This window comes from Martes martes (genome assembly GCF_963455335.1).
Source record: "Martes martes genome assembly, chromosome: 7".
In the NCBI taxonomy this organism is placed as follows: Eukaryota; Metazoa; Chordata; class Mammalia; order Carnivora; family Mustelidae; genus Martes; species Martes martes.
Window position 1 is genome coordinate 38,960,503 of NC_137894.1, and position 16,694 is coordinate 38,977,196.

General features: G+C 48.3%; 1 protein-coding gene across 1 annotated transcript in view; it reads right to left on the reverse strand.

Annotated features, from left to right (window-relative positions):
* Positions 1–450: 450 nt before the first annotated feature.
* Positions 451–16,694, reverse strand: part of ALDH1A2 (aldehyde dehydrogenase 1 family member A2) — a gene marked incomplete at its 5' end in the record, with an annotated part of 93,020 nt that continues 76,776 nt past the window's right edge. Inside the window, 6 exons of the mRNA XM_080808686.1 lie at positions 451–2,293; positions 9,850–9,924; positions 10,244–10,401; positions 11,062–11,226; positions 12,593–12,777; positions 14,481–14,583. Coding sequence (XP_080664812.1) covers positions 2,221–2,293; positions 9,850–9,924; positions 10,244–10,401; positions 11,062–11,226; positions 12,593–12,777; positions 14,481–14,583 — 759 coding nt within the window. The 3' untranslated portion in view covers positions 451–2,220. The remainder of the gene's footprint in view (positions 2,294–9,849; positions 9,925–10,243; positions 10,402–11,061; positions 11,227–12,592; positions 12,778–14,480; positions 14,584–16,694) is intronic.

The window sequence follows — 16,694 nt, forward strand, 5'->3', positions numbered from 1 at the left end:
CAGCTTCCTTTTTTGCAGCTGCAAAAAGAGGACATCAGGTTGTCAGCTTTTGACTTCATGTCCCCATGGTAAATAAAAGTAAAGCTACTGCCAAGTGCCATCATCAATGCGAGTTCCGTCGTGTAGCCCACGACTCTGAGGATCAGGCCCTAAACACTCCTTTACGTTTTAGCTTTCACGGAGGCTATTTTGAATTAAAACAGTTGTTTCATCAGTTTCCTACATGATTCTACTTGTCGGCCGTGTAAAACCGCATGTGTACTCAAATTTTAAGCAGTGTCAGAAAACAAGGGTGTTGTTTATTGCGTTCTATAAAAATGCTTTCCCAGACTTCTGCTCAGTAACCAGAGAAAACCACACAGCTGAAAAACCCAGCAGCTGAGAGAAGGACCCAAGTGTGTTCAGTATGATGCGAAGATTTATAAACACAGCCACGTAATCCCAAGGAGTACACAATATAAATGCTTTATTGCTAGCACAGAGGTTTCTTTTTAAGTAAATTAAAAGAAATAAATCTTCATTTTCACATTCTATATTGCAGTTGAAAGGTAACTAGCTGGTTAATGGATATGTTCACTTGGACACACGCTAGAGGAGGAGAGCATGACATTCACATGGGAGAACTCAGAAGCGTGGCGTCTCTCGAGGCATCGGGCCACTGAGTGCACTGTCGTTCGTAAATAACAGCGGACGGAGATTTCTTTTAAACATCATGAATAGACGAGACTCATAAATAGAAAACCGGTGTGGTTAGAAAGCAGGAACCTATTACATACAGAAGGCTATATATGTGTTGCCCATATTCCATGTACTCTAGGTTATGGTTGGTACTTTTAAATAAATGATCTTCATCTAGGTTACAGGCTGGGTTGGATTCAGCAACTGGAAAGAATGAAGGAGGAAAGGAAGCTGATGCTGTCCATCAGCTGCTGGATGCACTGGAAAGCAGAAGGAGAAGTGTGTGGCTGGAGGAGAGGGAGAGGGGCTGCTTTGTGCCTCCCCCCTCGGGAGGCCTGTCGGGAGGGAAGCCCACGTGTGGACGAGCCACTGGGCGTGGTGGCGGGGTGCTGGTGGAGGACGGCAAGCGTGGCACGCTGCAACTCTGCAAATGGCAATGGAACCTCCAGGCTGGGCCAGATTTTCCAAGGTTACTGCCAGTGCATTCAGGGCATGATAGGCCAAAGTAACACCCAGAGCGCTGGCAGGAGCGGGGCTGGTGCAGCGGGGGCTGGGGGGCAGAGGCGGCTGCCGAGTCCAACTGCAGAGATAATTCACTTCCTAAGAGTTGTCAGCCAGTACTAGAAGTGAACTTATTTCTCCAAGGCCCCCAGCATTACCTGGTACCAAATTCTTGAGCTGACTCAATTCGTTTTGGGGTTGATTGTTAAAAGCTTTGGAAAAAGATCTTATCAGTCTATGAAAAACAACCCCCTTCCCGCCCCCGCTGCCTTATTCCAGAATCACCCAGAAGACAGAACACACACGCACACCCACACACCCTAAAACCAAACGGCAAGCTCAGAAGCTCTGAACTACATGTGATCTCTGGGTCTGCATCTTTCCTGATCTTTCACTCGTGTCTTTTATGGATGTACGAAAGCCAGACTGGGTCAGGAACATCCTGAGCTCTCAGTTCTCGGTACATCTGCAGTGTACCAGCTCCTGGCAGTCTCAGTCTGGTCTGGCTCTAACTAAAACCATTTCATGTTTTGCTTTGAAGAAGTGGATAACATGAAATGGTAATTTGGCTGCAAACCCTTGGAAAATTGTTCCCGGCCCAAACATCTGCCCCAAATGAGCTCAGCTGAGATCTCCTTCGAGGGGTGGGAAGGGGGGGGTGTGAGCAGGGAGAGCCTGGAAGGGGTAAAATGGAGACAATGGAAAGATGACCTTTCCTCAGGAGGAAAGTTCCTTGTGACAAAAGGCATCAGCTCATCGCTCCAGAAAGAAAGACGGGATACTCCCGACAGTGACTCCTCCTGCCTGCACCCCCCTTCCCCAATATTTGGTATCGTTAAGGTGATCCCTTACGGAGTGCCAGGAAACTGTGCGCACATGCTCTGCTTTCCTTATGCAATGACTGGCCTGGCCTACATGTCATTGTTTATATCTTTAAATAAGGACCAAGTATGGACTTTGGATTCCTGAGACCCGGGCCCCCCAGGGAGAGCAGAGAGGGAGGGTCCTGCGGGCTGGCCTCCACCTTCCTCCTCCGCCTTCTTAGGAGTTCTTCTGAGGGATCTTTACAGTCACCGTCTTCACCTCGGAGTACTCTCGCAAGCCGAACTCCCCCCTGGAAGGCAGAAGTAGGCAGTGTCAGATACCTGAGGCCGAGGCAGCCTGGCCTGAGTGATGGCAAGAGCCCCAAGAAGGGGCCGTTTAGCACCTGCTAACAGCAGGCCGTGGGGTTTCCATGCGGAAATGTCTAATGAGTGGACAGCCCAGCCCTCCTCTGAGAGGCAGAGAGGGCTACCATGTCATGAGCAGTGACCATTTCTTAAAGTCAAAGGCTGATCTGTCTTCGCAATACGGCTCAGGAAGAGGCAGCAGCATTCCCAACTACTCAGAGACACAGGCATGTGCGTTAGCTTGAGCCTGCGGTCATACAGACCCCAGATCATGCCCCTGGGGGTACACTGTGGACAGCAGAGGCCCAGGTCCAGGACCCCGCTGCTGTGTCTCTACCACTGGGCAGTAATGGCTCTAGAGGACAATGGTGTGCTTTCCTCCTCTAAAAACCCACTCCTGCCACGGGACACCCCCTGATGTGTCTGTATTGTAGTCACTCTTCCTGGCCACCTAGTCCACTTTAGCTGAAAGAAAAACCAGAGATTTCCAGGCTGGGATCCCCTCCCATTTGTTCTAAATTCCTTTCCACTGGTCCTCAGACTTAACAAATGGAAGTGGGGACCCAAAGACCTGGACAGGGAAGAGCACAGATCACCAGCAATGTCTCAAAAACCATCCTGATGCGTGCTGCCCACAGCCCCAGAGTCAGGGGAAAGAGGGAGGAAATCCAAGTAACTGACCGCAAAGGAAGTGGCCATGAGCTGGTCCCCCGAGACTCTGGTTAAATGTTTATGGGGTGGGAGCTGGGTGCCCCGTCTCTGCAGGAGCCAGGAGATGCCACCTTCCTGGCCCTCTGGACAGGCAGCACTGGTCTCCAAGCCTCAGGGGGCCAGGCTGCAGCCAAGCCTGGTGGCTGCCATGCTCCTTTCTTTTTCCTCTCTGTCCTCTCTCCTCAGGTCACCTCATTTTCATTGCCCTTGCCCCCTTTTCTTTATTTCATTGTAAAGTCAAGCACATTTTCCCAATTTTCTCTTTAAAAAATTGAACTCCCCCCCACCCTCAATTCTTTTTAAAGTCACTGGTCCATGAGGCTTTTCCTGGCTCTCTCAGTAGGAGGAGCGCCTCCTGCCTCTGTGTTCACAGAGCACCCGGGTGCCACTTATCACAACACTGTCCCTTGGGAGGCGAAAAGGGCTGCCTGAGTGGCCGTCTCCGCCCGAGGACTCAAAGCCTACAGGTCCTGCTTCGTGCCCTCCACCCAAACCTCATGTAGAGCCCACAGCTTCAGGCTCAGGCGGCCCTTGTGGGAGGGAGAGAGGAAGGGAGGGCTTTCACCCACCCTCCCCTTCCCCAGGTCCACCCAGTAGACATACCACCTCTTTCAGGAAAAAATAAAAGGACACTTGGAGATGTATTTGACTAAGAAAATATTAATAAAGGCTGTCTTTAAAAACAGGCACGTGTGGGGCACCTGGGTGGCACAGTTGGTTAAGCAGCCAACTCTTGGTTTTGGATAGGTCTTGAGCTCAGGGTCATGAGTTCAAGCCCAGCGCTGGGGTCTACACTTAGTGTGGAATCTGCTGGAGAATCTCTCTCCTTCTCCTCTTCCCCGCTGAATCTCTCTAAAATTAAATCAATCTTTTAAAAAGACCAAAACAATCATGTGTAAAAAGTAACTGGGCTTTACAATCAAGACCTGCTATAAGCGATTCATTCTGCTACCTTCCAGGAAACCTATGCTCTGCACAAACTTCCAATCACTTGGCCAGCAGCAGCTCTGAGCACCAAGGTAACCTAGGTTGTCATAACCATGTCCTCCCCGCCAGGACATGAGAGGCAGCCAAGGAGAGAGCAGGGTATGTGTGCTCTTCTCTTATCTGTGTTGGCCATCGTGCTTACGGGAATGAGAATAAATTCGGGACTGCCCCACTCAGTAGAAGATTCCCTCATTAGCTCCTTCCAGGCCCTGAGTCTTTATTACCAGCTTAGCTCTGGCTCTTTCTGGACTCTTTCCTTCCCTTGGGCAATTCTGAAAGTGTCTCTTCATCACGGACATCATCTGCCTCCTGTTTGAAGTGCGGTTACTCCCTTCTGGTTTCCCGGCTTGTGCACGCACATGGCACAGACCCTGAACCATTTCCTCCCACTCAGATCTCTAAGTTGGTTTGAGGAGTGTTAAGGAAGCCTTACAGAGTCAGGGGTGTGGTGGTGTGGTTGCTTTCGAGTGTGAGTATTGGGTCCCGTAATCTCTGGGTGCGTGATATAGAAAATCACCCTGAGCTGGGGGAGCTCTTCCCCTGCGTCCTGCACAGTCATCAGTCACCACGGTCGGCACACAGCCTGCTCCGAGAATTAAGAGCAGCCTCGCATCTGCCGTAAAAGCAATGCTGGAGTTGGGGGTCAGCAGGTGGGCATCCCACTCAGCTCTGCCAATACCTGGCACTGTGACTCCAGGCGAGTCTCCTCCTGGGGCCTGGGCATCTCTCAGGCATCAGGAAACCTAAGGACCGTCCTTGGAGCTTGCTTACGTTGTGGACTCCTGACCATCCCCACCAAAGACTCTGCCTCAGTAGGTCTGGAGAGGAGCCTGGAGATGATGATGCAGGTGGTTGTTTAGGCCACCCTTTGAGAAGCGCTGCTGGAAGTCTCTGAGGGCCCCCTGTTTAGATTCTCCTGCTAATTCACCACTTCATTCTGGGGGCTTTCTCTCCAACCTAGCTTAATCCAGTTAAATCCCACAGTTACAGGAGAACCGCACTATATGCAAACACAGACACGCCTCTCCTGCTGCCCCCCAATCTCTCCATACGGTTGCCTGCTGGGCTCCACAGTGTCAGGGCGGAAGCACACTCGGACACCTGTGTTCCTGCTTCTGAGCCAGACTGGGTTATATTCCCTGCCACCAACCAAACCCAGCAGACCCAGGGGCAAGGTAAGGTGCCTCTCAGCCAGTCACTGCAGAAAAATCACTCCTAAAACAAAGAGGGATTACTGTGTAGGATGTATATTTTCCTACTTTTTTCTTTGCCTTACAGCAACATTTCACGGAGCAGGGGCTCCAGACCACCTGCACCAGAACCATTCCAGAAACCTGTTAACAATGCAGATTCTCTGCCTTAGCCCAGATTTACTACAGCCAAATCTCCGAGAGTGGGTCCCCAGACAGGCATGCTTGGAAAGCCCTTCTGTCCGACCACAGGTGACTTTCTCTGCATGTGCATGCTCTGTACGTGCACATGGGCACACACACATGCATGCATGGGCACATGGGTGGGAATGCACACACATACACACGTGCACGCATGCATGTCTGTACGTGCACACAGGCACACACACATGCATGCACCGGCACACAGGCACACACCCATGCTCTGCACATCCACACGGGCACACATGCATGCTCTGCACATCCACACGGGCACACATGCATGCACTGCACATACACACGGGCACACACCCATGCTCTACATGTACACACAGGCACACATGCATGCTCTGCATGCATACATGGGCACACATGCATGCTCTGCATGTATCGACGGGCACACACATACGCTCTGCACATACATATGAGCACACAGGCATGGATGCATGTGCATGCAAACGTGGGAAGCCCTTATTTAGAATATACTAATAATGTTTCTCACCTTCAAAGCCTGTGTCCTCAGTTTTTAAAATGAGGTTTTTTAGAAGCTCAGAACATGAGTTTTTTTCTATGTGCTCCCTTTGTGACATTTATGTTATAGCTTGTCTCAGAGAAGCTTAAAAGAGGTAAGGGAGGGAATGGAAGGAGTGAAATGTGGAGAACTGGCTGCAGGGCCAGACTGAAGTGAGCTGCCCCCATCTCTGACCCTGGGAATCAGGCCAGTCCGTTGGGCAACCTGTAGAGGGCAGCCCTCCACAGCGCTCTGTGGGGGAAAACTCTGGGGCTCCCACAGCGCGCCTTGGAACTTGTTTCCAGAAAGTGCTACTTCTCTTCTCTGTGCCTCTTAGAGGTGGGAAAAGGGGTGCCAGGGACCAGAGCCACATGGAGTTTGCAAGGCCAGGAGATAAACAGTACTGCCCAGAGGAAGGCAGGGGAGTTTCTGGGATTATAGTAAGTGCGAAGGAAGAGTGAGGGACCAGGATAGGGCAGGTGCTTTTATTTGAAGCCTTGCGATCACTCCAGGCCATTTAAGGAAGAAAAAACATGTTTGGAGAGGAGGTAGGGACAAATTATCCAATGATTTAGACAAGATGAAGTGAGTCTCATCAAAGAGCCCTGTTGCCTAATTATTTTTAAAACTGCACTGGGAAGGCCAAGTCACTACAGCACCAACGCGGTAAGTAGAGAAAGACTGCTCTTCAGTCTCTTGGGCCACTGTTCTCCATGTGGTTCTGACACAGCCAAACTGTCTCCTGGACCGTCTCTCCAGGCAAGGGGAAGGTTGCTGATGGGGACAGACTGGACCTGGACAATGTCACAAGCCCAAACCCTGTCCATGCTGAGGATCCAGGGCGAGCCTGGGACAAGCTCCATCCAGCGGCAATTATTTATTATACTTTATGCGATGATTCACCCTCTTAATGATCTGTAACAAACCAGCGGGAGCAGCATTCCCAGAGCCAGGGATTGTCCCAACATTTCAGAGATCAGGAAGGCCCAAACACAGAAGCAGGACACAGAATATCAAGTTAAACGCATCCTGAAAGGTGGGAGCAGGAAGTGAAGGCCATATACGAGTTAGGAAGAGACAGCTGTAAGTACACGAAGCCTTTATTAAAGCTGAAAAAATACTAATAACTGGGCAAAGGGGATCCAGAGTGGTTCTGGATTCTGGCTGTAAAGCAAGTGGGAAGCACTGAAGGCCAGAAGCAAGACTCAAGCAAGAGCGATTTCCCCCTGGCGTTCCCAGGGACAGAATGGAAGTTGATGATTCGGGCTGAAACTCAGGCAACATTCTGTCATGCTTCCAAAGAAAGAAGGATCACCTATGTAACACTCATCCGCTTGACCTCTACATTTCTGGAGGTTTGCCAGACACTGTTGGATATCTGGAACACCGAATCCTACCATTTTATCCTCAGGGCAACCCTTTGGGGTAGGTACTATAATTATTCCCATTGTGGAGATGAGGCTTAGAGAGATTAATGAGGCTTATTTCCATTTTAGAGAAACAGAGGCTTAGTGGGATTAAGTAATTGGTCCAAGGTTGCATAGGTAGTAAGTGGTAGGACCAGGATATGTATCTGAAGCCGTGTGACTCTAGAAACTCTGCGCTATGCTTAATTTATAGGCTAATGGCCAAGAGCTAGAAATTACCAGCTGAAGTATCTGAAGCATGTAAATCCTCTATGCTGGTCTTACGGGTTCCCTGTACTTTGTCCCAAACACCATCCTTATTTCTCCCACAATGCCTCTACGCCCTCTTTCTCCACTCCTACCTTGCTTTGCCCACCAACACTGCAAATTATTCCCCTCTCTCCATCTACCCAAATGTTCCTCCCCTTTAAAGGCCAATTCAGATCCCTATATTCGATCCTATCCAAAGGTTTCCCAGGCTTCTACAGCTCACATTGATCTCCCCCACCCCTGAACTCCTCTATGAATGACGGTCTTCTCCGGAATTCTTCTACTTCTTTCAATGTTGTGTATTTCATTCATCTAGGAAAATCTCAGGTGCTTTGATGAGCCATATATCATCCCCCACGAGCCAAGCACTCAATACTTTCTAGCAGACTGATCATGAACCGGCATTGGCTCACAAATGGACGCATTCAATAACGGCAGAGGGAATGGACATAAGAATATTTCCTCTTGGGCGTCACAGGATTTAAGAAACATGGAACCAGCCCCCTTCAAGAGGAAGGAAAGTGGTTTATTTAGTTTTTTTGTTTTGTTTTGTTTTAAGAGAGAGTGAGTATGAGCAGGGGCAAGGGGCAGGGGTGGGAGAGGGAAGCAAGGAAAGGAAAAGAGAATCTCAAGCAGACTCCACACTCAGCGAGGACCCCAATGCGGGGCTTGATCTCACAACCCTGAGATCATGACCTGAACTGAAATCAAGAGTTGGACACTTAATCGACTGAACCACCCAGATGCCTCAGGGGGAAAATGTTTTCTTTTTTTTTTTTGTTTGTTTGTTTGTTTTAATTGGGGGAGTGTGTGTCAGCTCAGGGAGACCCCAGCAACCATTCACACTCTGAATGCCACTCAATCCCATTTATATATGAAGGCAGCAAATAACATCTCCTTGACTATAGTTTTCTTCTGCTACATTCCCTTTTTTCAGGTCCTTTGCCTCTCAATAGGACTCTGCCCGACTCTGATTCTGTCCCTTCTGAGTCCTGCCCCAGGCCCCACTGCCTTCTTGGCTGGATATCATCAGAAACACTGAAACCTACGTTCAAATCTCACATCTGCCACTTACTGGCTGTGTGACCTGGGCAAGCTGCTTACCTAGTGTAAGCCCCAGTTCCCCACCTGAACCAAGTGGGATGTGAAGGGGAAGTGTATCTATCCCACTAAATCATTGTGAAAATCAAATGAGACGCTGTTAGGAAAGAAGCTGATGTAAAATCATATACAGAGTGGGCGTTTAATGAATGATTCCTATCACTGTTATTGTAAAGCCCTCGAGATAGGTCTTCTTCCTCTAGTCTTTGCCAGGACATCCTCTACCTGCCAGAAATTTCTGCCTTAAAACCTCGGCTATATCCTCAGCACCCATGGAATGTCTAAGCCCTGTGAGACTGGGTTTAAAACAACCTTTTCACCTGTGTCTTCAGCAAGCTCCCTCTAGCCATCCTACGTCCAAACCTTGCGGTCACAGCCTCAGGGAACCTACAGGGGCCGAGGAGGTGATTGAGGGAGGGGCTTGGGCTTGTGTAAAAATGAAGGGCTACCAATATTTAGGCTCCAGAAGCAATAGGAACAGGATTAAGGCAAGTTCTAGAGCTCACAGCTGCAGCAATTTTGCTATGGGGGAATGAAAATAAGCAAGAAATCCGTATTTTATGGAAAGCCTCTTCCTTTTTTGAACATCAGTTAAGGATTTTAAAATGTTGTGAGGCAAAACGAAACATCTCTGCTGGCCAGATTTGTCATTGGGCTGGCAGTTGGTGACCTCTGTTCTAAACACACCAAACTCCCTGATGTTCTGTATCTGCTGTGCCTTCACGCCTTTGTTCCTGCTCTTCCCTCCACATGCAAGCACCGCCCCTAACACAGTGGAAAGTTATTTGCTCTGGGAAGTCTTCTCTGACCGCCATCAGGCAAAATCGGTGGATTGTTTCCTCAGTACTTGCAAGATGTTTGGCACACTTCTATCAAGAAAGTAGCCCTGATCTCATGCAATAGATGGTATAATAATTTTTATCCATCCCCACATAAGGGAAGGGAGTTGTGTTTTATCTGTCTTTGTGACACATAGCACAGAGCTTCGTTTGCAGAAGTATGTACTCAACAACGTGTTTGTGGAATGAATGGGTGAGTCAGAGAGTTAAACAGTCGTGTGCATACTCCTCTAGGCTAGTATCTGCCATCCCGGTTTCTCTGCAGCCCCAGCAACTTTGAACACTTACATTTCTCTCCCATTTCCAGACATCTTGAATCCCCCAAAGGGGCTCTGGGCATTTAAGGCATTGTAACAATTGATCCTAAGAGAAGAAAACACAGCACCGTGAGTATGAATTCTGCTTGCACTGAAGTCGTCCCATCGTCATAGTATTTCTTTAAAAGTTTCATTTTCTAATTCCCTTTCTTGCATATGAAATATTTATCATTTAAAATTGACTTTGATCTCCTGGCCTAGCCAGTAAGGAGTGCATATCCTTTCTCAGGGAAGGCTGCTTGCCTTCTGTCTTCCCCTTCCCCCTGGAGGGTAAGCTTCTGTCCCCCGTGTTCGAGATTACGAGGCCCCTACACCACCAGGGGCGTGTGTTACGGCTAGAACCCTGAGGCTGATTCTCATCTTACCAAACAGTCCCAGCCTGCATGGCTGAAGACACTGTGAGGGCCTTGTTGATGTCGTTAGTGAAGACAGCTGCGACGAGTCCGAAGTCTGAGTTATTGGCTCTTTCGATAACTTCATCCATAGTCTTAAACCTCAGAATTTCCTGAACGGGGCCAAAGATCTGCAACAAAATGGTTTGAGCCATCATGGGGTGGTTGCTCTGCCACCCCCTGACCTGCTCTGCACATTTCAAAGTTTACTCCACCGTCATTATTTAAATGACACTGACGTTTAGCAGCACAAAACGGTAAAACGGCCCAGACTCTGCGTGAGTCATTAACTTTAGAGTTCATGTAGCGCCCCCTACCCTCCACCCTCCCATGCAACTCCCAATTTTGCTGTCTGTACCAGCGCTGCCTTCTCTATGATTCCCCAGCCACTGCTGCTGAACTCAGAACCACCCCTCTGGACGCTGGCTGATGTGTTCTGGTCCCTCGCCCACACAAACGTGAGGTGGCTTGGATGCTTTCTCCTTCCCGGTGAACAGCTTAGGAACCCATGTTTGCAGGAACTAGTCTGAGGGTAGTGTATTACTAAGGCCAATGGTTGGCTCTTACGATTGTCCTCTTGGCTAATAATAATTGCAGTCGAGGAGCATGTCACCTGTCTCCATCTAGCTTACTTGCCTTCTGATTTAACATTTTCTTGAAAACGGGATTTGCACATCACTGTCACAGAATGTATATCAAATATAAAGAGACCAAACCAGCATATCATCTACAAGAAATGCTCTGGAAGCCATCCCAAGAAAGGCAAGGCTTCCACTAGAACTCCACGTTACCTCCTCCTTGGCAATGCGCATGTTATCAGTGACGTTCGAAAACACTGTGGGCTCGATGAAAAACCCCTTCCGGCCCAGCCCTTTGCCTCCACATTCCAGCTTGGCACCCTCGGCCACGCCACTCTGGATGAGTTCCAGGATCTTGTTGTATTGTTTCTTATCAATCTACAAAAGAAATTTCCCATGACTCCGTGTAAAGTCCTCTATGAAAAGAGAAAGAAGTGTGTACTCAAGAATCCCTTGTGATTTTTTTCAAAGCTCCATTATATCTAGTCATGTCATAGGGAACTGCTGCCATTTAGCCTTTGTCCTCTGAAGAAATGGTAACTTGGCATGCTTTAACCCAATATATTGAGAAGTCCATTAAAGGCCCTGCACTGAGGATAGGGCCAAATCAGCAGCACCAGATGCAAAATTAGGCAATGTTTCTAAATGATGGAGGAACTGGCTAATTGATTATTTGCAGTTTCTACATGGGGAAAAACTGACCGCTCTAACCAAATGAACAGTTCCCCAAGTTGTACTGACACTAAAAAGATGACAACAATGGATAAGCTCTACGTTTCTTCCTATCCTACGGGGGTGTATTTTTAACGGAGCTCCTATCGCACCTTTAGAGGAAAGGGTGAAGTATAAAGAGCGGACTAGCTTCCTACTCCATAAAATACGGTTAGTCTGGCCTCCCCCAGGTTGTAGTCATCGCTCCATTATGATGGCAAATATAAAAACCTAAATTCACTTGAGTTTGAATTACTCAGCTGGAACATCAGTCTTCTTTCAAATGGTCCCCAAACCTCAGAGATGCTGTTTCTTATCGGGAAGACCCATACACTAGAGATTCAGATGCAACCTGATCCCAATATCCTTTAAAAACTCCCAGACTCTATCTAGTTTAGGATTCAACCAGAATTCTATCCAGAAACAAACCTTGATGATTGTGAAGAGCCTGCAGAACCAAACAGTGTGGACTGCAGGGCCTTTTGTGGCCCTCCCCAGCACACCGCATGAGAAAGCATGCAGAGTAAGAGCTAACCACACAGCAGAGGGCCAAGTAGCTCTCTAACTCTTACGCATATGCGAGCCCTAAGTAGGTCAGGCTGCTGGAGATTCCTTAGCCACGAATGAATGGGTAAAGGGTTTCTGAGAAAGAGAGATACCCTTTCTCCTTGCCCGTGGCATTTGTAGGGATGTCTTGAAGGCCAGTGGTTAGGACTGGGACTGGGTTCTCAGGTCAACTGCATCTGGTCACATGCAGGTCTTTCTTTAGAGCTAAGAGACTCCCAGTTACCCTCAAAGTCCAAAGTATCCTTGAGGCAACTTTAATCCCTTAATGTTTCAGAGATGACATTTAGAAAAGTAAAGGGAAGCACGAGGAATAAGCAATGTCTCACCAGCTACAATTCCAGCCACGAAGATGAGGCAGAAGGGAAAGGAGGGAGCGGAAGAAGGAAGTTGTCTCTGGGGTCCCAACAGAGTGTCTGGGGCTCGCCAGGGATTAAGAAAAGAAAGGGAATGTTTATGATTTCTCTACCTGCGGTCCCTGCTCCGTGGTGGGATCGAAGGGACTCCCCACGATGCGCCTCTTGGCCCGCTCCACACTCCTTCTCACGAACTCCTCATAGATGGACTCCTCCACAAAGATGCGAGACCCGGCGGTGCAGCACTGACCTTGGTTGAAGAACACGCCCTGGTGGGCCTGCTCCACAGCGTAGTCCACTGCAAGGGAGAGAGTGGTGTCCTCAGTGCGGTTCACCCACGGAGGGCCCGTCCATGCAGCCCCCTCCCCTCCCTCTGCCGGAGCCCCGGGAGTAATGCCCCTCTCAGCCCACAGCGTAACTGTGAGGAGGCAGCACAGGGGAAAGCACTGGATTGAGAAGACACCTTAGTTCAAGTTCTAACTAGATCCTGACATGACTTGCTACATGACCTTGAACTTGGGTGACTTCACTTCTTTGAGTCTGTTTCTTCTTCCGTAGGAAGAAGGACTGGACCACACCATCTAGAACAGGATTGTCAAGCTCCACAGGCCAAGGTCCCGGGTGAATAATGTAGTGACATGAATCTGCCAGCTAGCAAAACAGTCTGATGGAGACTCAGAAGGAAAGCCGCTGCATTTGGCTGTTGCTATGCATGAATATAAGCCACTGGTTGCCAGATTCCCGATTTTAAGAAAAAACAGCAATCAGGATTTTTCATGTACAGTGTTCATATTTTAAAGTGCTATGTGACACTTCGACAGATAAACGTATGTATGCCCTGCACTGGGTCTAGGGACTGCTAACTTGCAACCATTGATCTATAGAGAACCTTGTAGCTGTATGTTTAATTAGCATTATGGTGAATTAAATTGTAAAAGAAACGGATCTTCCTGAAAGACACCCAAATTTCCTCTGCATTTACTGTAACTGTATAGCAGCACATAACTTTCATCTCAGAGCTTACATTTCAAGATACACTAGCGAATCTGGTGTGTGCTAGTTGCTAAATGACTGACTCAATCAACCGTCACTTATCAGTCCATCAGTCCTGTCAATGGAGGAACTACTCCTCACGAGAAACTTAGGTTTGACAGTTCTGATCCCTCCTGAAAACCAGCATTAAGCTGATGCTAAACTCTTCACAGACTCCCAAGCTGGGGCTGGATGGCAAGCAATCTGCTTTCTGCTTTCTGACCTCCCAGTGGTGAAAAGGGACAGCAGCTCAGTCTGGTGGGATGAGAGGGAGAAAAAGAGGGACCAGAAGAGATTTTGAATTTTTATTCCCTGGGAAGCTTTTCAAACCATAAGACCATCCCTATGCAGAATGGCTGAGAGGGCATCCTGCCTGAAGACATGGGGTTTCCTAAATTACTGCTCTACACCGCCAAAGGGTCCTACCTCCAAGGCGTAAGCACCTGACGGAATGTGCGTCGTCATTCTGGCTGAAAGTCACGGACACCACAGAGGATGGGGGGACTAAACAGAGGAGGGGTTGTGGGTTTGGGAAAATGTGGCAAGACTAGTGAACCAGAATTTTTTTTTCCATGATCTACAAAGCCACCAGACACAGTTGAGTAGTTTCAGATTTCTAGAATCTAGGCAGAGGATATTTGTGGTGTTGGGAGGCTTAGACCATTGCCCTTCCCACCATGCAGCACGAAGCAGGCCTTCACCTCTTCTACCCTGCCCTGCGGCACCACAGAGTCAAAGGGGCTCAGGAGTGTCTAGAAAACAAACTCTGCTCAGCTATCAACCGGCAAGCCCTCTTCCCCAGTACTAAACCAGCTGCCCCTTGGGAGGAAGGGTCCAGGTTCTTCTACTTGAAGCTTCTTCTTAGCCTCACAGATCTTTTCTTTAGTGTCCTGTCAAAAGTGGAGATACAACAGAGAGCACCAAGAGGCAGTGTACAGGGGACAGGGAGGAGATCTGTTGTTGACTTACAATCAGCATCAGCAAAAATAATATTGGGACTTTTCCCTCCAAGTTCCAGAGTTACTCGCTTCAAGTTACTTCTTCCAGCTGCTTCTTGGATAAGCTTTCCAACCTGAAAGAAAGGAAATGGAAGGAGGTTTTGCACACCTAGCGGCTAAGATGGCCCGTGGCCAAAGCCAACCGTAGGCAACGGTGAGAGGCAGCAGGGATGGATCTTGCAAGGCAAACCAGCCCCGTGGATGATGCAGGAGTGGCTCCTGTGGTCAGCCGAAGTGAGCTGGAAGACTGCTTTAGTTTCACGAAGGGAAGAGCACTGAAAAGGGGTTTAATCTGGAATCTTAATCATTGAAAGGTTTCTCTAAAGGCAACTGGCAAGCAAAATGTGACTAGAGGTTTTCCACCACTGTTCTGTGGCTTTTAGCTTTGGACTCTGCTCTCCCCCTTACACACACACACACACACACACACACAACACAAGCCAACTGGCTCCACATGAAAGACATGATGAACGTAAAACAAACTTCATGGATTTACAAAACTGCCAGGTATGACTTTAATCACTTGGTTCAAAGAAAGTATAGATGTTACACCTTTGCCTCTACTTAGTTCTATACGCAAGAGAAGTCCAGAGAGCTGAGATCTGTCTATATGTGTGCAATGCCTATTGACTTAGAAGCCAAGCAGACAAGAAGCTGGGTTGGAGAATGGCATTTACCAATGTGTAAACTCACATTTGTTAGGAAATTGGAAGTGTTAAAATGGAAACAGGGATGTACCACCTGCAGCCTCCCTTTGAGGAAGAACACATTGATTGCCTCGGTGAGTAGAAACGCTGCCAACTTCTTCAGAGTTGGCCTCAAATGAAGAGTGCTTCCTTGTCCAATAGATTCCCTACCCTGGGTGGCCTATCCACTGGTGGCGGGTATATAAAGACCCTCACTTTCAGCTCACCACAGCACAGCTCCAAAAGACCATCTGTGGTCCGCCATGCTGCCTGTTGCTGGCGGAAGATACCAGGCCTGCATTGCAGTTCAGTTCCCCCTTGTGCCCACTCCCCTTCAGCAGGGATCCCCCATAAATAATCTGCATGGCAAACTCCATCTCAGCAACTGCTTTTGAAGACCTGAGTTGTCACAGGTGCTACTCTACTATGGGATGGGGTAGAGGTCCCGTTACAGAAAAGGCCAAGTCCCCATAGAGCCCACATGGGCAGTTTGCTCTCACGGAGATGAAAAATGCAACCTTTGCCTGGAATCCTACTGAAAATAAAACATTTTAAAAGCTTGGAGAAGAGACGTGCTACATTTCAGCCCCTCCTGAACCTTGCTGAGATCCTCAAGTGGGCTAGTAACTCCTCAAGGCTGCGTAGTCACGGTTGAAAGAAAAGGCTCTGGAGCCTGAAGTTCTACTGATTTTATCACTTACCAACTGTTTGACCTTGGGAAATTTATTTAACTTCTCTGAGCCTCAGTTCCCTCCTCTGTAAATGGGGCTAAAAATAGTATCTACCTCAGAATGCAGTTGTCCTGAAGATTAAGTGAGGGTACTTGGCCCTTACAACCCAGCCTGGTACACAGTAAGTACCCACACATGGTAACTATACGTGGGTGGCAGAAGCTGGGGCCCTTCTTCTTCCTCGTTCAATGCAAAGAAATAGAGCTGACTGTAAAAGGAGATACTGCTGCTAGGCTTTCCAAGCAGGTCTCCCCCACGTCCCCCAAACTGCCTGTGCATATCAACTGCTTCAGGAAAATACTGGGGAAATGGGAAATATTACTCATTCACTGGATTAAATGCTTTTAACTTTTTATTATTATTCTCCCTCATGGCAAAAAAAAAAAAAAAAAAAGTAGAAGATATACTTTCATTCTGAGGAAACCTAGATAGTGATGTCTCTGAAAGAGCTAGAATTTCTAGAAACTAGAGAGTTTCTTGGTTTGCAGGACAATGCTAGTTTCCAAGGGGTAGAAAAATACTAACACGTAGCCCTAAAGATTACTGGGCAGGCATTAGCCCCTCCAACCAGATGGCCCCTCTCCTGCCTTGCCAGCTTGTCTCGTCTGTCTTCTACCTCGAGGTAAACTCCCTGGGAAGACAAGCTAATCAAGACCTTGTTCCCAGGCAGGCGTGCTCCCTTCTCCCTCTTCTTCAGGAAGAAAATACACATATATGACGGAAAGGAGAATCTGGCTCTCTGTTCTGGCAAGAGAACAGCAGTCAGGT